General features: G+C 37.8%; 1 protein-coding gene across 1 annotated transcript in view; it reads left to right on the forward strand.

The window, feature by feature from the left end:
* Nucleotides 1-21593, forward strand: part of COG5 (component of oligomeric golgi complex 5) — a 183460-nt gene that overhangs the window by 144500 nt on the left and 17367 nt on the right. The window contains exons 15-18 of the mRNA XM_039379426.1: nucleotides 13766-13876; nucleotides 15086-15148; nucleotides 15942-16045; nucleotides 17357-17594. Coding sequence (XP_039235360.1) covers nucleotides 13766-13876; nucleotides 15086-15148; nucleotides 15942-16045; nucleotides 17357-17594 — 516 coding nt within the window. The remainder of the gene's footprint in view (nucleotides 1-13765; nucleotides 13877-15085; nucleotides 15149-15941; nucleotides 16046-17356; nucleotides 17595-21593) is intronic.

The following is a 21593-nucleotide window of genomic DNA, read 5'->3' on the forward strand; positions in this document are numbered from 1 at the left end:
ATTTTGTCATTTACTGAGCTGAATTTTAAATGTACTTGGTTTCTGTTATAATTAAAAATCTCTTTGTTGCAACTTTGCAATCACTGTGTTTTGGTTTGCTGCTGATAGCTATTTCTTGTATTGATACTTGAACTGGATGTCTCATTGAGAGAAGTCATGAAACACTGAAGGGTAAAAGCTCTGAAAGTTTACAAGATATCTGATTTTACCAACAAGCAGAAAAATAAATTGCAAGATCCATTGTCCTAGAGACTGAAGATAGAAGAGCCTTATTTGGTCCTCTAGTCTATTCCCTTCCCAGCACAGGACTATTTCAAACAATATTTATTGTTGGGGTTTTGTTGCATTCTTTCTGGTTTTAGAGTGATGATTTTAGTTATCTAAATGTAAGTACTGTATGTTCTCTTACTTTTGTGCTGGTTTTGTTCAGCTTGTCATGTGGGTGGATCGAAATACACTAACACACCCACCAAGTGCACAGAGATGAAATGTGTTGTGCTGTGAACATGAAAATGCAGTTGTTTAGAGAAGGTGTGATTCTCCTACTTTTTGAACCTGGAGACCTCTACTAGTTTCCTCCCTAGAGTTGCAATCAGACTATCTTTATTAATTGTGATCAGAGTCCCATAACAATCTTCCTGTCTTGTCTGATGGAAGCTGTGTCTTGCTGCCTCCTCCCACCACAGGGCATCACTAGAGAAGTCATCAGAAACAACGTGACCGGTTATATTTTAGCCAATAAACAAGCAAAGAGTCATTTGCAGAAGCAGGATTGTAAAAATCAGATTGCCTGCTTGCTTTTCAGAACAGGGAAGGGTGATTGTGCTGGCAAATTCTGGCGGATCGAACTATCTCTAAAAACATTTTTGTATGTAGATATGTAATGATATGCTTACGTGATTTAGGCAGACACAAACTCACTCTTCTGTGTTCCCAGATGGCAGAGCACATTTTAGCTCCACTGCAGTCTGGAATGACCAGCTCAGCCATGGCACCTTGCAGCAACACTCTCATTCAGCCTGGAGCACAAGCAGGGAAAGTTCACATCTGAATGAAGTACAGACAAAGCAAGAATCTGCATGGCCATGTTATACTAGGCAGATTTATCCTAAGGTTAGGGTAGATAGGGCTAAAATCAGTGGGAGCTGTGATTGCCTATAATTGGAGAGTTTCCTAAATATGGAATATTGTATTTTATGGAGTAATATGTTTGTCTAAAAAAAGGGATCTTTCCAACAGACAAGAGGCTGCAGGCAGATGATATAATGGAGATCTTTGCCACAGTCTTACAGTCAGACTTGTAAGCAGTCATAAAGAGGAAGCCCTCAAAAGGTAGAGATGGAGAGTGGGTGTAATGAGGGAGGAAGGAAATAGAGAATTTGAATAATTTTTTTATTCTCTTAACTAAATGTGGTTGAACTGATGCCATACATCTCACAAAAGCTGATGAATTGAGATGGAGGTCTGAAATACAGGCTGTGGGCAGTGCTCTGGGAGAGCTACTGACCTATTTTTTGCCCACAGGTCGTGATAGAGGTTTGGATTCTCATAAGCATTTTAACCTGTGCAATGGTTGTGGCATTTTCTGATTATCAGGTTTACCTAGCATAAGCCACTCAGAAATTTTTAAGCACTGTGCAGAGAGCACAGTCCTTCCTGGCATTTTGAATAATTCTTCCCTGGCCTTCTTAAGAAAACAGAAAATGATGCTTGGTGTATTTTACATATTTTGAAGTTAAAATGCTAAAGACCCAGTAATAGAAGCAAATTTTGAGATTAAAGATTAAGCAGAATACGTAACTGTCTCAAAAATTAAGAGTCCCTGCACCAAGGTTCAAATGGTTGTCACATATCCTCACATGGCAGGACATCGATCCACATATCGACAGCCTCTACTGCTGGACATGCCAAATAGCAAAATGAGAGAGAACTTGTTATTTTGATCCCAAAAACAATGTATCACTGTACACTTGGGACATAAAGAAATTTGTGTGGATTTTCTTGCGTGAATAAGGTTTTAAGATTCTGGATTGTTTTGAGGGAAAAGTCAGCATCGACTAATATCTGTGATACAGAGTAGGCAGCCTCTTTCTCACTACCCTGGATATCAGTGGTATATTGAGATTTATTTACATCTACTTAAGTAAATAATTGAATTATGTATTGTTATGCATGGTTCTAGAGTGTGCACCAGTGGCAGAGCACTAGAGCAGTGATATCAGCAGTAATATGTGAGTACCCTGCCAAGTACAAAAAGTTTTTTGGGAAGTAACTGGGAAGCTTTGATTTAGCCTGATCCTGTTTTTGAATGCAATGGTGAAACTGGATTTCAGGTGTAAAACAACTCTGAATATTTAACTGGATTAATGTTTAAATGTAAAGTGACAATAACATAAAAATTCTATTATTAGAACTAATATACATTATTTCTAAACTTCTAAAGGTTTACTGAGATTTACTTTTCAATTAACTGGTACTAAATGCTGTAACTGGGACCATGTTATTGAAAAGTATTATTGTCATAATGATGAGTAGCATGTACTTGATGACAGATGTTTTTAGTGCATTAGTAGTTAAGAAAGTAAATACCAAAAAGGGCATAAGAAGTAGAAAAATGTAACTGTTCATTGCTGTGTCAGCTCCTTCTTCAGGGTCAAACACTATATACATTTATATCCCAGTCACTCACTGCTTGTCCCCAAATGGTGTGGGTTTGTTTTTCAAAGAGGGTATGGCTGTGGAAAGAAAAACATATAACTGTCCTCAGAGCAGTAAATGTAAGTAAGTAAATGAGCTTTATCTCATCTGTTTGAAGGCAAATTAGTATCATTGAGGCTTGTTCTGATTAATGTTGGCCTCACTTCAAGGATCAGCAAAACGCGTTTGTTTTTGCAGCAGAAAGGCTGTGCATTGAATCGCTCCACACGGTCACCCTGGTGTTTATGTTAATGTCTGCTTCTCAGTTCAGAGGACAAGGTCAGTAAAGGTTTATGACTGACACTCAGGACTTATTTTGCCGTCCCAGCTGTGAATATCTCTCTGAGATGGGAGATAACAGTGATGTCTGTACCAGAGAGCAAGAGGGTCTGGGAACACCCCTGCGGCCAGAGGAGCCAGGCAGTGCCTCACAGCTGGGGAGGGCTCCCCTTCCCCAAAGCACTGTGGCCGCCAGAGCCCTTTTGGCAACAGTCTCTGCAATATTGCCTCTCCTAGGCCGTGGCTGGAGATTAGGGAAAATAGTTGTTGGCCCAGGCCAAGAACCTGCTAGTGACTGTCCTAACAGCTTAGCGGTACAGACGGTCACGTGCCAGATCCAGGGACTTTTCCTGGCACCGTCTGATTTGCTGTTATGGGTGTAGCCAATATGTGAATGAGACTGAACAAGAGCGACATGCAAAATCTGTTCAAGAGGAAGCTTAAAATGTTGACAGATTGGGGTAATTTTTTTTCTTGCATCTGGAATTCTTACTTTTTTCCTTCTGCTGTGAATAAATCTCTAAGGCAAAAGTTAGGAGATGCTGATTTCTTCTGTAGTAACACTGCTTTTGGTCTTAATATTTTCTTAGATTTACAGAGCTACAAAATACATGCTTTCCTAAACATGTTTTTCCCTCTGTATGTATTGTCAGCTGTACCTGACTTATTTTCAAACAGCATTTGGTGTTTCTACCAGAGTTTAGTCCTTGAAAAGAGTACATTGTGGCTAATTGGCAACTGCACATACTGCTGGATGGATGCAAGAAAACTTTTGGATATTAACTCTTTTTGGAGTTCAACACTTCCTTCAAGTAGCCAGGTATTTCTTTGAGCCAACTCCGATGACACCTTTTTGGATGCCAGTGCAACCAACCCCTTCTGTAATTTAATATTCTATTTTTAGTGAATGTAACGGATGGAGAATATCTATCTATCTGTCATGTTCAGATATTTTTAGAGCACTGATCTTTGTAATGCTGATCAGCACCAAATGTATTACATAAGATTAGCATCAAAATATATACAATGGAAAGTCAGCTCTGCTGCAGTTGTTCTTAAATTATTTTTAGTATTGCCCACAAAACTTGTGTAGCCCAGTGCATTGCCCCGCTGTCGTGCTCTGTCTCTACTCTGTAGGAATCATTTTAAAAGATTAGTTTATCTTCTCTCAGACCTTTGCAATCACAGGTCTCCTTCCTGAGGCTGCAAATAAGATTGTCAGTCAGTGATACACATTACGAAGGTTTTAATAAATGCCCACTTTCCACCAGGACTGAGACAAACAATTTATCTCTCATCATCCTTCAATCCAGTTTATATTTGAATTTGTGATTTGCAGGTGCAAGATTCCAAATTCTGCTTTACTTACATCCTCAGCTAATGTTGTGTTCTTTAATGCTGCTCGGGTGGCTTGATTTTTTGCAGTTACTCATGGTGATTTTTTCAATTTTCCACTTTTGGTGGATACTCAGAATTAATATCTCCTTGTGAAATATATCTAGTCCACTAGCTAACCATTTAGGGTAGGAGTAGATTATTTTGAGTTTAAAGAGGCAGACTGAGAGAACAGAGCATATTCTTTTCACACCACTCTAGAAAATTGATTTTTGTCTTTCAAATTTTCTGAAAAAAAGCTGATCCTTGGAGTGTTTTTAAAAACTAGTTTGTAATTACTGAGGTTTAAAATAGATCTCAACTTTCTGCACATCTATCCCATCATCATAACTATTTGTAGCAGATGAGTTTTGATTTTTTCTCATTACTTCTTTCTTATGATGCATCTGATATATGATAGTCAATAGAAAAAAGTCTGCTGTTTGTTTTTGATGATGTAGTTTTGAAAGTGTAATGCTACCATGCCATGGCTTCACAGATCTTTCACCATCTCTCTTCCTGAGATTGCAATTAAATGTGCTCTGATCTTGGTTTATATTATTACTGCTTAAAAATAATCTCTACTTTATTAATGCTTCTCCTCGGTGGTTTGTAAACATTTGTTGCAGTGAAGAGAATGAAGAAAGAAAGACTAGAATGCCAGGTGGAATACAAAACCAACAATTAGTTCAGCTTAAAACACTGAGCTGAGAAAGAGACAGAATCTTTACAAGGAATTTTCATAATGTCATTTGTAGAAGAGAAAGTGTCTGTCATGCTTGATCAGGGCAACGAAGATTTAAATAATCTGTTTTCAGGGAGTTATGGAGACAATAAGCAATATGAAGGCATATTTTTGTGCAGAATCTAAAAGGCTAAGTGTATTATAACTTATCCAGGGACTATATTGGAACATCTTGGCTTAATCAGTGAAATTATTAAGAAAAGTAGAAATGCAAAGGAGGATGGGATTTAAAAGTTAAAAATATTTCAATGAGAAAACACTTGGATGAGAAGGATCGGTTCTTAGTTTTCTCTGAGTATTCATGGAGATAGGAATATTTTTATGAACTTTTTGGTCTATCCTTAGTGCTTGACTAGGAAAAGGCAGAGAGGGGCTGGACTAAACAAGTTGTCCATTGATTTTACCCCAGTCTGCCTAGTGACAAGAAAAATATCCATAACATATTGCAAAAAAGACAAATGTTGATCTAGGAGGGCTATAATTCTGGTTTCTTCTTAGGGAAATGAAAAAAAATTAAGGTCTCATTTATGAAAAAAAGCATGCTTTCAGTTGGCATTAGTCATATGTATTTCAAGAGAAATGTACCTTACAACTCCCAAATCCATTGTTTTGCCCATTTAATTTATACAAGTTACTCAAATGAAATACGCTAGAGTAGCAAGCAAATGGATGTGAGCTGCATCTCTGTTAGGATGTTTATGTGGTTTGGGGTATCTGTGATGGTTTTTTTTTCCCACCCATCCTCTTATTTGACACAGCTAAATTTAACAAGCTGAATAATTCAATGAAGTAGGGGAGAACAGGGTGGAGAGGGAGAGAGAAAAGGCTTCCTGAAACCATATTCTTCCAGTGAAGGGATAAAGATGCACTGGAATTGTGGCACCAGATTTAAACTCCAGCAAATTTATGAGGCCTGAAATTGAAAAAAATTATGAGGCTTGAATTGAAAAGCATGATGAATCCTCATTGTAATGGCATACAGTGAATTTGCGATTGCCTTTTTTATTATGTGATCTTATAAGAATTAATCCATGTCTCTTATTAGGTGGTGTTACATTGAATTGCGAGCTTTCATTTGCGGGTGAATCATTATTCAGGACATATTCCAACAATGAGATTTGTCTGACACTTCCAGGGAAATGTATCTAGTCCTCCTGTCTCAATGTTGAATATTGTGAACTTTGGAGGGAAGTATGAAATCTAATAAGCTCACAAATCATCAGGAACAGTAGTGAAATGACACCTCAGGAAAGGTTTATGTAAATAAAAGGTCAGTTACAATGGTATAAGTAATGTGAAAGATTATATTTTCTCCACTTCTTTTTTGAGATACATGAATTAATTGTATTATACCAGTACCTTGAAGGCATGGTATTACTGTCAATGAAAAACTTGTATCCATGCTATTTAAATGAGAGAACCGAAAAATATGGATTCAGTGTTTGGCACATTAAAGGAATTCATTAATAGGTATTTAAATAGAATGTGTGGGAGGCTATTATATAATAAAATAATTTCAGAATAATTACTATTTCACTGTACAGTAATAAAAGCTAAAGATGGCAGTAGGTCTAATTTAAAAATAATCAAAAGTCAGGTAAGGTTTTGTAATTTATTTTTTTTTGATGGAAAGATGAGAAGAGCTTTGTTGAAACAGTCATTAGGAAGCTACTTACATTGGTCAGAGAATACTTAGAAATGTCTATCTGATAAATCACTTCAAAAAGCATTTAAACTTTTAAAAATGGAATTAAAAATCTAGAGAAGAGAGTTACATGAAATAACTTCATGAAACATTTTCTTCTTTCTCATGTTGTCTTTTGCTGGTTAGATCGTGACTCACATAACAAATGTGTGATTTTTTATTTTTTTTTTTAAGATATACTGGCTAAACTCCAGAAAAAATCATCCAAGCATAAAAGGCTGGTTTTGGGAGTACTGTGTACTTCATTTTATCTTGCTGAGAAAGTGGTTAAAAGATTTTGTTTACAGGTAAAAAAAGAGCATGATTGCACAATCCGTACGGTATTTTGTTACATTAAGCTCTAAGTTATTTCATACCAAATTAAATTCTATGATTCAGAAAAGGATTCGGTTAAATGTATGTTGATATGGTAAAGGATTTGGAATTTTGCAATTTTGGATCAACTGTAATGAGAGTTGGACCATGTAAAGTTCAGTTAGAAATTTCTGCAGGGTGGAAGTCTTCTAATCTCAATTAACACCTGGACATGATACCACAAAAGGCAGATGGCAATTAAATAAGTTGAATGTATTTTTTATATGTAGGTGAATATCACCCTAACATGTTGGACCCCTCTCACGTGTCTTGGGGATGGATGTCTGCTCTTCACCTCTGGAGATGCATTCTCAGTAGTTGGTTGAAACCAGCAGCTAATGGGATTACATATAAAATATGATTAATCGTTCAGTCATTAATTTGGCAAGCATGAAAAATTCAATAAGCTGTTACAGTCAGAGGTATCAGGATCAACACACATTGTCCTTGAAATCCTTCTCAGACTTGGGCTAGCTGGATAATACAGGAAAATAATTTTCAGAAGTTGAGAAATTATTCCAAGTGTTTCAGGTTTAGGATTCTCTGAGATTCCTTAAAGGAACTGGTTTTATAAGCGCTTTCTGATAGCAGTTGTTTTAAAGCATCTCATTATTTAAGCACCATGAACCATTACCCACTTTTGATTACTTGTACAGTGCTTTTCTTCTCAGAGGATTCAAAGACTTGGAGATAAATCCTGTCTTTTCTGTTACAGAGAGCATTTGCTGTTTTTCTTCCATTTCTTTGGCTTTTGAAAATATTAAGGAAGAAAAACCAAACCAAAACAGAAATACCCCTGAGGGAATGGTTCAATGATTGCTGCTTGTTCTAACATGAATAGTAGGAGTATGATGTTCAGTCTTTTTTCCTGGTCAGGTACTTAACAGTCCCTTCAAATTTTTCTTCCCAAAATATGATTGTGTTTTATATAAGATTTTGAATTTCTTCACTATAGAGCTCCTTTTCTATATTCCTAGAATATTAAATTTTTGTTTTTCTGAGGAAGCTAAAAAAAAGTAAAATAAAGAGATATTCTGGAAGCTACAAGAATGTCCTGAAGGTGCAATATCAGTGTTATTATGTACATTTTAAATTATTGCCTGAACTCAGAGCTTATTGCTTTCTTTACATCTTGAAATATTTCTTCTTTGCAAAATTGGAAGCCATTCCAAGAACATAAATTCTTACTTATGATTTATTCTTAAATTTTAGTTAATGTATTTTTTTAAAGCAAAATATTTATTTTAATTCATCCTCATCAGTCAAGGACCTTATTTGCTCTGACATATTCATTCAAATTCTGCACTTGGAACCTTTAAATTATGTCTCTGCTTTTTGCAAATTATCCTTTAAGTAGCTAATATATTAAGTGGCATAGCTAATGGAGTTCAGATTCTTCTGTGTTTTTCTGCTAAATGGTACTTTTTTTACAAAAAGTAGTGAACTGATCCTACCAAACTTTTGTCTTTCCTAGGTGGAAAGAGATTGTAAAAGCCTCCTTCTGCAGTATGGAAAACATTAAACCTAATAGTAAATCATCCCAATTATTTGTAGTTTATGGGAGAAATCCCAGGACCAAGCCCTATTGACGCAGAAACTCTGTAAATGAATTCTGTGCTTTATAATAAGTTGTTATGATCAGGCAGGAGGCCAAGAACCAGATGGATTGATTGCCTTCTGCCAGAGGTATGGCAATATCAGCTGCCTCTATTAGGAATGTATTTATTGTTGACAGTGTCAGCTTGGCAATTGTAGTTCAGTTTGTGCTATCAAAACATGTTAATCTTGTGATCCTGGAGTTAGATCGAATGCTATGTGGAAAAGCACTGCTTTAGTCTTATTTTAGGGTCTTCTCCATACTCCTAGATTATGGTGCTGTTTCCTGCTCTAAAGAGAATGCGTTTGCTGAGGCTGTTTTAGAGAAATCAAATAAATGGAGCTTTCCAGAACTGTCTGTAAGGATGCACACAAGACCTTAGTTACTTAGTGTGAAACTGAGCTTTTTCATAAAATATGTAGTCTGTGAAGGGAGTAGTAGCAAACCAGCTCACAAATCAGTGTCTCTTCTGAGCTTCCACCTCTTGAAAGAGGGGAATGTTAGTCACTTTGAAGCATTAAACAAATTATAGGAAAATATGTATCAATAGTCTGAGCTTTTCTATAAGAAAAAGACAAACTTGGTTAGCATTTTTTATAACCCTAGGGAGAACTGATGATTTGATTAATGGCCTAATCTAAATTCTACATTCATTGCTTCATAGTGAAAACAAGATTTTAATCCAAAAGCAGTCTTACCATAGCACATGTCTCAACATGTGAGATCAAATCCATGCTGTCAAATTTCATGTCTGTCGTTAAGTATTAAACATAGAAAAGTGTAAAATCCAGAACACTTGATCTCATTATTTCCAAGACATATTTCTAAAGCAGGTCTATGCAAAGGAGTGCAAATACGTTTATAGGGTGCGAATGCATCTGACTTGATTTCAGGCACTGTTGCTACCTGTGTGTATCTGTGGTACTGCTTTAGATTCCCTTTATAACTAGTGAAGAGAAGTAGGTCCACACAGGGTGCATTTACTCTCTCCCTAAAGCAGAATCTTTAAAAAGGTGAATTACTGAATAGAAGTTCTTATTTCTCTGCTTAGTGGTTTCCTGCAGGTGGTCAGGTGAATCATTCCTGAAATTTTCTGTGTTGGGCAATTTATTGACCCAAGATGAGGCACCTGCAGTCTCTGCAGGTGAAGCAGTGTAACCATGTAGATGCATTGACAGATACAAACTAAAAGAAACTGTTTTTCAGAAGGATTTCTGGACTCGGTGAGAGCACAGTGCCAGTCATGGCTTACAGTTTCTCCACTATGTCAGGCTGAAGCAAATTAGATGACCTTAAGTCAGCTTGTTCTGCTTCATGACACAGTCTTTGTGTATTGGCTTCTGGAAGTGTCCTTTGTTGATTAATAAACTGCCTAATCTCAATCTACTGCTTATGCCTCACAAAATGTTGAATTAGATAAAAAAAAACCCAAAACTCTTTTGTGCAGCTTCCTCCAGCTAGTCAGCTGCTGGATTGAACCTGCAAATTACAACCTCCTACTTCAGAGAACACCCTCATATACATGTCAAAACGACAGTATTTTCCAGTGTTTCTTTCTCGTTTTAGTTTAGCAGCTGCCCTTTGAGTTTTCTTTAAATGCTGCGTGGGACAGAAGCTCACGTTCACATTTTTTAGGGCACCACAAGACACAGCCTTTGTCCTAGTGCCTGGATGCATGATACAAAGTCCTGGCTAGTATTTGCTGGTGGGACACTTCTCTGCCTCACCCCTCTCTTACTCCTGAGCGTCTCATGTTTGGCAGTGTGATTGTATCTCCTGTTGGCAAAGGGAGCCCACGCTGACGTGTCACCTATTGTAGAATTGCTGCTTTCTGGGAAATGGGTGTCAGTGCTCTGCTACTGCCCATGAAATTACTGTAAATAGTAGACAGGTTGGAGGTAAAAGCAGAAACAATTTAACCAACTAAAATGAAGAGCGTAAGGAATCAATTGCTATACTTAAGGCAGAGTGGAACAGTTACAGTCCTTTTTGTTACTGTTCATTCCGATCTGGCTTCAGCATAGCTTCTTTTCCTGTTTTCAGCTAGCAGGCTTAAGCCAGTCTAACTCCCAGGGTGACAGCTCCCTGGAGATGAGATCTGGCCTTCAACTGAGCTTTGTCTTTTACTCGTTTCCCAAAATAGATTCTGATCTGGGATGAAGTCACTCCTGTCCTCCCTGTTTCTGTTGAGCATAAATTCACCCTCCTGGCCTTCTGCATTTCAGGATATAACTGACTGATTAAAAAGGCATCAGATTTTGTCATCAAAAATAAGGCTTGTGGACTCTGTCTTTCAGCTGAGTGGATGTTGCCAGGTTTCACACTTATTCAACTTAACCTATTTACACAATGCAATCCCCAGTGGACAGATAACAGAGGAAGAGTTACATTACTACCAGGTTTAACTGCGTAACCTGTGTCTAACACAGAATTTTAAAAGTACTTTCTATATAAAAGAGAGTGATGAATGTGAATCATTGATAGAACCTGGTATGATGGAAGGTAAACTGAGGGAGGTTTTGTGACTGTAGTAAATTGTCCGTAAGCGTGGTTTGTGGTAACTTGGGAGATACAGTGATGGCATTTTTCCTAACTGGATGCATGATTTTACAATGGGTATAAGATGTGTCAAGAATTCAGTCTGAGATATTAGAATATTGGAATAATGATAAGCTATCTGAAATCCAGATTCATGCCAGTGACAAAAAGTATGTATGTGAGCCATATTGGATAGAGTGCAAACCTTCTTGCCTCGAGGCAAGGTCTTTGTGGTGACAGCAAGAGAGACTTCTGTAACTGATAGGGTACACGTACCCCATGTGGGTTCCAGGTGTTCCCATGATGGTAGGACGCAGCTACCCAGTAGGTGCCAGGTGTCCCCATGGCACACCTTTGGGAGAAGTGGTCCTAGGAGCCCTGGGCTGCCCAGTTCCAGCTCTACAAGAGTAGAGTTTTTCAGTCCTCTTGGCTTTATACCAGTGATTTTAAGGGTTCAACACAACTGACAAAGTTCAAGTTGATTAGTTTAAGGAAATTTAATATGGTAAACAATTTTAGAAAGATTGGTTGGTTTTAAGGCATTTTTAGATTTTGCCTGTGAAGCTGCTGTGCCCTATTGCTGACTGGAAGAGTTTCTTGTTACTGCAGAAGGATTATGTTTGTACTTGTTAATGGTTTTACTTACCCGTTAAGCTTCTTCACCAGCAGAAGAGACACAATCTAATGTCTAAGAAAAAGAAATTTCTTTACAATGAACTCTGAGGAACTGAAATTTAAGTGTAATTGGGATGTAAAACTTTGACAGTTTACTAGTGTCTTTTATGTTTAATAGTTGTAAATGTGCAAAAAACTCAAATACAGTACCGTACTTAAAGGCGTGGGGAAAAAAAGGTTATTTATGTCTGGGAGGGTGGTCAGCTGGGTGGATGGGTCTTTCTTTGCACAGCTGTTTTGTTATTAATCTGTGAGGCTGTTAAGTGTGAGAAGCAGAATTCTCAAAACAAGTCAGGTCTGTCAAATAGAAATATATGGAGGAAACAGGGATGTTCATAGCTCACATGGCTGTTCTCATCAGGAAGACAGGAAGATGCTGAGACAATGATGTATTTGTCAGCTAGTTTAAAGTTATACTTTGATGTCAAATAATTGAAGATACATTGAAAAAGATCTTTCCCTCTGCAAAGGCCTCAGAAACCTATTTATCCTGAAATAATCCCTGAATTTGAAGAAAGGGAAACGAACTGATATTGTCACTATAGTGCTGTGAATAAATTCAAGTTTCTCTATGCTTGCAAGAACTTGTCTAAATCTTCATTGTTAGCAGTGCTGGGAAATACTAGGTAACTGTGCTTGTATGGTGTCTGTGTTTATGCTGTGTGGAAGATATGGGAAGTACTGGAATAGTCTTTCACTAGTAAAGATTCTTAAAAATTTTCGTATTATGTTTGTTTCTTTTGTTCTTAAACAATTATTATTGTATATTCAGTTTTAGTTTAGGAGCTTTCTGTAGGACCTACACCTGTGTTTAAAGACGCACTCCATAAAGTCTCTTGACTGCTTGTTTGTTCAGTGAGTTGAACATATTTTTACTGAGAGATTTTTGGAGCTAGGTGTCTTCACAGGTTTTCTGGAGAATAATTCTGTGTCCTGAAATATATATAACTAGTCAGATAATTATATCTCAGTAAAGCCTTCTATTAATAGCTATTCTTGCTTTAATGTTTAGATGTACTTCTAGAATTCACATAGCCTTTTGTCAATTCTTTGTATTTCTGCAGCTTTCAGTGCACAAGAAAATTTCCATTTGTTTCCCAGTTACAATTTATCATGTTTTAAATTATAAATATATGCTGTGGTATCCTTACGGGACTGTTCCATAGTTAATGGCTATTTATGTATCATCCTGGAACTTTGATTTCTGTGGTAATAATAAAAAATGCATGCTTTGAGCAGTTTAAATATGAAGAAATAATTTTTTTATTTTTGCTGAAATGGATAGAACTCTCTAATGACAGATCTAGCAGTTTTGGTGCTTGCGGTTCTACTTTTCTGTTGACTTATAAGCCTCTAATGTGTACAAAGTTCTAAGCCATCTATTTGAAAAAAAACCCAGCTTTTAAGGAGAGGTTTGAATGGTTGTCAGAAGGACACACTGAGGATATACAGAAAAGTGTACACTATTATACAGAGAAGCTGCTGCTAGTTTATCATGCATCCTCAAGTAGGTGATTTCACCTGACTCTTAGATTACACAGTTGAAGTTATGCTGGGACTAGGTATCTCCAGGAGGTCTGGGTCTCAGTGCTGTGGTCTGGGAGCTGAGACAATCTCTTGTGGTTCCTGTTGCTGTTCAGTTTCTTTTATCTGGAGGTGGAAATCCTATGATTCTAGACAAAAGTTAAATGGAAGAACATTGGGTACTGAAGACCTGTGGCTTTCTGTTGTGGTCTAAGTTTAGTCTGGGGTGATGCACTGTTTAAAGAGTTGGTAGTAACAATTTCTGTGATCACTGCAGCTGTCTACTCAAGGAGATGCCAGCCAGGTGATTGGGCCACTCACAGAGGGACAGAGGAGGAACGTGGCTGTAGTTAATTCGCTGTACAAACTGCACCAGTCAGTTCTGAAGGTAGGCTTTTTTTGGTATTCCTCTTCCTGCCATTGTGACAAATAGTCAATATTAGCAGAGTGAAAGATGTGTTTATAGAGAATAATCATGTATCACAGCCATTACTTTATGAACATAAACAATTGAACTCTTCCTGCTTTTTCTTGTCTTCGTACTGGTCAACCTGATAGCCCTTGTCTGCGTCTGTCTCAGCCCAAGCTTATATTTTTCAGAAGACCCTCACTGCTTTCCCACAGTTGTGGCTAAACTGAAAAGGTGAAGAAAAGGGTGAAATCAAGAAAAGCAACACCTCTGTACATTATTACTGTGACCAAAGTCTAACCTGGAAATTTTTCAGGACTAAGCACACTTATGAATAATTCCAATTTACTGGTTAGTGATGCCAGTGGGTACACAGTCTTTGTAAGCAAAAATAAACAGATATATTGATAGTTGCAGTTAATTGTGTTTGAATTCTAGCCTGATTAGAGAAAAGATCATGAGTACTCCTGACTCTGGATATGTTTAAAGAATGTTAAAAAATGCTAAAAAGCCCATAAAATTTGCTTTCATTTTGCAAACAGATGGTAGATCAACTTTTAAGTCTGCTTTCTCTGATGTATTTAGTAATGAACCTCATGTGTCTTAGTGTTGGAGGGAGATCTGATATGATTCAGTCTTTGAGTTCAGTACTTATCTGGCTTAAAAATACTATTGTATAGCATGTTCATAACTGTAAGAAAATTGGTAGAATATTTCTTCAGATCATTCCTTGACTTTCAATTCTAATATTTTTGTAGCTGTACATAAACAGTTATTTACAATTGTCGGTATAATAGTCATAATACTGAGAAAGAACAACCATTCTTTCAATTATTTCCCACAGACCTGCTTGTATAGTCCTCCATGAATTCTATACTTAGCAGTGGGAGAATACACCAGTTATTTTTATTCTGATTTTGTTAGCCCTTCAGCTAAATTTCAGCTTAACTCCATTGAATCATTTCCTTGCCAAGGCAGAAGCAGAGTTGATGGGAGATTTGAGAGCGAAGGAGTGATACTGGTGCATTGAAAATTCTGTCTGTATAAAACACATATGAGAGTTCTCTCTACCTATGTAAACCACTCATTACTAGGGATAACTCAGTATGTTTTGCAGTGAAGCTGAATATTATGGATTCTAATAATTTGTTGAATTCTGGCTATTAACAATTACTTTACAATTTTTAGGTCGTTACCAATCAGAGCTCATTTCCAGTAGCCGCTGAGCAAACAGTCACAACTGCCTTAAAGGTAATTGAATGTCCATATGCTGCAGGGATAGGGGCGAGCTTTGCTTTGTTTTTACATTTAAAATGGGCACTTATTTCCCACATATTATTTTGTGTCAGTATATTTAGTAACAGGTATACAAATATTCTGACATTTCTGACTTGTTGTATCTGCAGCTACATATGTATTGCATGTGCCAAATCACTGCCCGAGTAGTGTTTGTATTCAGAATATTCTTGTCATGGTCAGAACACAGATGTCATCTTAACTGTGAAAATAAATGTCTCTCTTTCCAGCATTCACACAGCAATTGCTGGATCCTTCATCACCCCCTTCCTCCCCCTGACAGATTATGATTTTTATGCTACCTGGTGCCTTCCTGAAGGGGGATGCAGGTGGCAGTGCAGCCTCTGTGGGTGACAGCTCTCCACATCCGTCCTGCTGGGCGCTGACCTGGGAGAGGTTGTGTGCAGGGGAATGAAGGGCAGCTTGTGTCTGGGGAATTAACAGCTGAATCAAGTGTGTGCACCAAAACATGTATGCCAAATCAGGAATGCCAAAAAGGAAAGCCTTCCTTTATGAAGGAAGGCTTTACACAGAATTAGCAGACAGCTTCATTTCTGCACTTTACTGGTAAAATCAATTAAAGAGAAATGTTATGTTAGGCTTTGGTCCTTCTATTTAGCATTTTTTAATGCAGAATAATAAAAAGGACTGATAAAATGAACTGTTTCTCAAGGTATTTTTGAGGTGTCAAAATGCAAATGCTTCTAGTTTTGGTTCCTTACTTGTGTCTTTTTTTTTTCTATTTTAGGCAGTCCATGATCTAATGGGTAGTGCTGTTCAGCCGTTACTGAACTCAGTGGGAGATTCAGTGGAAGCTATTATCATCACTATGCACCAGGAAGATTTTTCTGGGTAACTAGAAATATCTCTTAAATTTGCCATTGCTCTAGTAAGATATCCTGCATATGAGTAATAGATTGTTATTGCCACAATGTCCTTGAAGCAAGAGTGCTTGTTTGTTGAGAGGAAGGTGATGCTTTATGGTCAATGAAAGAGAAAGCGGAATTACACCTACCTATTGAAACAAATTAATCAGATAGCACCTGTCTTCTTCCTCCCTCCCCTTTTTTTTTATATCTATTGAGTAAAATTCATTTTAAATAGAAAAAGAAAGGCAAGCGGAGACCATTTTTGTGCTTAAAAACTGCCTTTTGCTTTCGAAACTTATTTTTGGTGGACAGTCTTGAGAACTGTCAATACTCCTGCGTCTCAAAGCATATAGCCTCTGATGAAATAGGTAATTTTGACTTTTTTTTATTTAAATCTCAAATTTAATATGTTATGCTATTTTCCCATAACATTTTCATTAAAATTTCATTCTTTATGCGTAAAGAATCTTATCTATAATTGAGACTTCCTCCCTGAATTTTGTTTTGGTTGTCATGTCTGTTCTGGCGTTGCTTATATCATCATCAGTTGCCCTGTTTTCTGTCTTGGAAATTCACTGAAAATAGTATATTTTCAGAGGCATTTTAAATTTTCCCTTTGATTTTTTTTTTAAACAATATTTTATTCTCACCATCTTTCTTTTGGTACTAGTAGCAAAATACCTCTCTAGGTGGATAAACTGTTTCCAGCCAAAGGCTGTGTTTTGTTAGATAGCCTTTATGTTCAGGTTCCTGAGTTTGGAAGAGCTCTTTTACCTGACTGTGAGTCAGAGAAACAGAAGGGGGATTGATTTGTGTCCAGGGGCTTCTGTGCTGCTTCTCTGATATTGACTTTATAATACTGGGTTTGGAGGAATCTAGGAAACTAATTCTATACAGACAATAGGTTTGGGATAGGATAAACTAGTAACCCTGTGACATGGATTTGTATTTTATGATCCATTATTAGAGTTTTAAATCAGCAACTGGGACATTTAAATTTAGGGGCTGGATTTGGGGTTTAGACTCTAAACTGATGGAAGCTCTTCAGGTTGAGTAGGAGTGGGGGGATTTCCTTTATCTCATTAGGATGAGAGTGGCTGATAAAGAGATGTTTTTTGACTGTGGTGTCTGAGAGAGCTATATGCTCCTTATGCTAAGTAGAAATTAGACTCTGCAATTCATGCCATCACTGCATGGGGTAGGAATAAAATTAAAAAGAATCCAATAGGTTTTAGCTGTGTTTTAAAGATGAATTTAGCTGCCCCTATTTCTTTTTCTTTTTTTTTTTTACCAGATCATTATCCGGCTCAGGAAAACCAGATGTCCCTTGTTCTCTCTACATGAAAGAGCTACAGGGTTTTATAGCAAGAGTCATGAGCGACTACTTTAGACATTTTGAGTGTTTTGACTTTGTCTTTGATAACACTGAAGCCATGGCTCAAAGAGCAATTGAACTTTTCATTCGCAATGCCAGTCTAATAAGGCCCCTCGGTGAAGGTGGGAAGATGCGGCTTGCAGCGGATTTTGCACAGGTACCCTCAGTACTGATTTCTGTTTTTTAGTGTTACTTCACTGATTTCAGTGAAAAATGTCAATACTTTTGCCCCCATCAAAGAATAAACAGGCAGTTGTAGAGACTGGTGCATTCCAGGTGTAAACATCCTCTCTGATAGGATACTGGATCCTGATAAATGCATCCACCAAGTAGTTGAAGATCCCTCATCACCGTAAGGCACGTTCAGGGAGATCTGACAGCTTCCTGTCAAGTGACTGTTGCATTTAAATGTGACAGCTGCATCTTGACATTTTATCCCACTTGGCTGACCTCTTCGGCTCATCCATCATTTGCCACCATTCATTTCCTTCATCCTTTCTCTTGGAATGGAATGGTGTGTCACTTTCTTAATCGCTCCATATATCACAGTGCTCACAGTGGTTAATGGCTAACTCAGCTGCTTTGCAGTGAAGGAGACAAGCTAAAGAAATACCAACATCCTGGGGAAGAACAGCCCTATCGGAAAGAGAAGGGCAGTTTTCATGTGGAATTCTCTTCACGATCCAATGGACTTACCTGCCTCTCAGCTTTACCTAACTCCTACGCTGGACTAAAATGCAAAAGAAATTGCCAGATTCATATCCACTCCCTGTCTGTGTTATCTACTATATTAAAATTTAATTAGTAACGCTGTGTGGTTAACTTGCCGAAGAATCAGGCATCCACTAGATTAAGCCGAGGGTGCCGGTTATTATTATCCAAGTGGAAAAAGGAATTAGCACCAACTGTCTGCATACTGAGTGCTGCTTTTGGCTGGTAGGTAAGTGAGGTAGGAGAGGAAGGCAGGGAGGGAAAAATTGCTGCCACCTCCACTCCTGCTTGTACCTTCTTTGTATCATTTGCCTGTGAGTTACATACTCCTGAGTAAAATTTTTTTATTCATTACTCAAAAGTAGCAAATCAGCCTTTAACCAGAGAAATTAAGGGGAAGTTCTCAGTTGCTTTCAGTGAGAAGGTTCCATTCTCTTCTGTATTTTGAAGACAATGGCATAAAATTGCAAGAAAAAAAAGGACACTTGACTTTTCGCGTGGAAGGAATAGAGATAATTTTTGTAATTTATGCTATTTATACCGATTTTAACTAAAGTAAGTCAAATGAATTTGGGAAATATCTTCCCCTGGTTCTACAGTAAGAGCATCTGATCTAAGCAGCTGTTATAATCTAAAAATATTGCTTATTTATCATTTTTTAAACACTGATTTTTCTCGTTCTGAGATAGGCTGCCTTTTAAGTGAAAAGTGAAGGTATGTTTTCATCTGAGTGTAGACAAATTTGCATGATGTTCCCCACTGTGCTGAGTATAACTCCTGGATGGACAACTGTGTAAAGATGTGATTTCTCTTCTTTTGTACCATGGAATCAGAAAAAAAGGGGTTTGAATTCATTCTTGTCTCCTGCCTTCAGCTGTTGCTTCATCTGGGGGCTGCCTTGTGTTTTTATCTTCACATTGCACTATATTCTTGCCTTGTTTAAAAAGGGGCTTAAGACAAGAAATATGTCTGTGTCCAACCAGCCCCATACAGCCAACTCACTGCTCACTCTGCACCCTTGAACATCACTGCGCAGAGCTCCTCAGGGTGTGCCAGGCTGCACAAGGGTTGTAGTGTCCAGAATGGCCTGGACACTATATTCCATTGCTTGGTATAACAGAAAAAGGACTGAAACATTTTGTGTGTGGAAGCTGCCTTATATCCATGTGTTCTGTGATGTATGTGCTCCTCCCAGAAACCTGGTGGGTTTTGGGCATGAGCCCATGACACCAGATCCTGGTAGCCCCATGGGAAGGTTCTTGTTGCTCTAAGCCAGACAGGAGTTCTGGGCACATTTGCCTAAATGCAGCTATAATCCTGCTCAGGACTAGAGGAGGTTGCTGCTGCTCTGGGCTGAGGAGAGCAGGGAGCAGGTATTTAGCTGGGCTGCTGGCTTGATGGGAAGTATAAATTTTTCCAAATGGCCATAAATGCTGTGTGCAGGACTCTTTTCAGTTCCAAAGGAACCCAGAGGGAAGGACCTGCCTGGAAAGGCACTGTGTGAAGGCCGTGGTTTGTTTATAAACTGTTTTAACTTTTCTTCTGTCTTGTAGAGTTATTTTGAATTTTCTCAAAAAGGGTTACATGTTCCTGTTCAGAACTGACTTTTGAGATCTAAAACCCCTTTTGGTATTTTGGGGTTGTTTGGAAACAAAAGACCTGGGCAGAAATCTGTCCAGAAGTTTTGGTTAATTTGAGGTTTGGTTATAAACATACATGCAATAAGTCAAATAATCTTGGATTTGTCACATTTCGGGTATCTCATGTGCTTGTGCACATTTCTTTCAGGGCACTCAGAGTTACAGCTGCCTTATACTCAGCAGAATAGCTTTGGCTAAGAGGCAGATTTGAAAATGTTTGCACTGGAAATGTGTTTTACTGATAAATTGCCTCAAAATAACAGGTGTCTACACAGAAGAGAGAAAACAGATTTCAAGTTCTCTTCATTCAGAACTGGGTTTGGTGAGGTGCATAACAGCCAATTTTCTTCAGAGAGGCTCAACTACTTAGTAATTGCTGCTGTAGCTCTGTTGAATTCTGTCTTACCCTGTTTCCAGTGTCAGTATTGCATTTGGCTGTCCTATGCATTACAGATTTTTCATCAGTGAGACTAGGTGTGTGCTAGTGTGGCAGCTGTAGGCAGAGCTATGAGAGGCTTGAAATATGCCTGAATATCATTAATATGATTTCATGTAAATGAGTGCTTATGGGAACACAGGAACATTGCAAGCCCTAGGAAATGTGTGCAGCGCTACAAGTTTTTTATCGCATACTGTGCTACAGTTCCTCGGGAGTCTCATTTGAAATATTTCCAGTCGACAGGCTGAATTCACCTCTTTACATACTCTGTTTTTATGCAGGCAATTGCACAAGATTGCTTTTCAGTTCAGTCCTCTGTGTTCCCAAATGAGTTTGCTTTATTTGGGTTTGTATTGTTAAGATGCCCAGAATTCAGTATTCACAAATTTAATACCAAATTTCACTTTTTAATTCACTACTAGTCAGACTGAAAAAAATGTTATCCTGGAGGCAAGCAAGCCAGCAAGCCCTGGTAGTTTTCAACATTTCTGTTTCTGAGGAGTACCAGTTCTTTCCCAGAGGACCTTTTAACTTGCTTGGTATTCAGAGTTGTTATAGCACTTAGGCATACTTTGGGCTTGTGGCTTGTAGTTCAGGCCTTCCTAAAGCCCAATGGAAGTGCTGGACAATGCAGCAAAGAATGAAGTATAAACACAATCAGTTGAGGAATTATTTAGAAGAAATGAGGAATCTACAGTAATATTTGGCATGGAAATTAGTAGTCTGCTACACAGAGTTTGTAAGCTGATACAGCTGTTTATTACTAGCACATACAAATCACAACTGCATTGAAATAAACTAGTCTAGTAGTTGCAAAATAATCATTATGCTTCATGACATGAAGGCATGACATGATTTCCCATCTATTTTGGAGCGACATATAAGGCAGGAGCCACTGTCTCTGCCAAGAACCCCGTCTCATGTCATGACTGATTATTTTCAGCCTTGTAGAGTGAACTATTTTTATTGGTCCTTTTTGAGGTAATACTTTCCTGCATATGCTTTCCTGTATTTCTTATCTAGGTGTGATTTATAGTTGGGGTTTTTTGGCATTGTTCAAGTACTGTGTTCAACCAGTTTCAGTGGGATATAGTTAACACTGCCGTCAATTCTTCAGGTCTTTCTCAAAAAATTACTGGAAAATGTTTGGGATTTGTTGAATTTTCCTAGAAAAATGTTTTTGTGGTAGAAGTTGACAATGCTAAACTCTAGTGTAGAAGAAATGTTTCTATCTGCTGGCTAGCCTATGGTCAGAATGTGGTTTCCTGATTCAATATGTGGCATTAAAAAGTAGCAAGAATATTAGGCATTTGGATTTTAAAAAAATGTAAACAGATTTGCTCATTTGATCAAATATAATGATAAA

Source organism: Pipra filicauda, unplaced genomic scaffold (assembly GCF_003945595.2).
Source record: "Pipra filicauda isolate LSUMZ 115617 unplaced genomic scaffold, ASM394559v2 scaffold167_size3244652_pilon, whole genome shotgun sequence".
Taxonomy (NCBI): Eukaryota; Metazoa; Chordata; class Aves; order Passeriformes; family Pipridae; genus Pipra; species Pipra filicauda.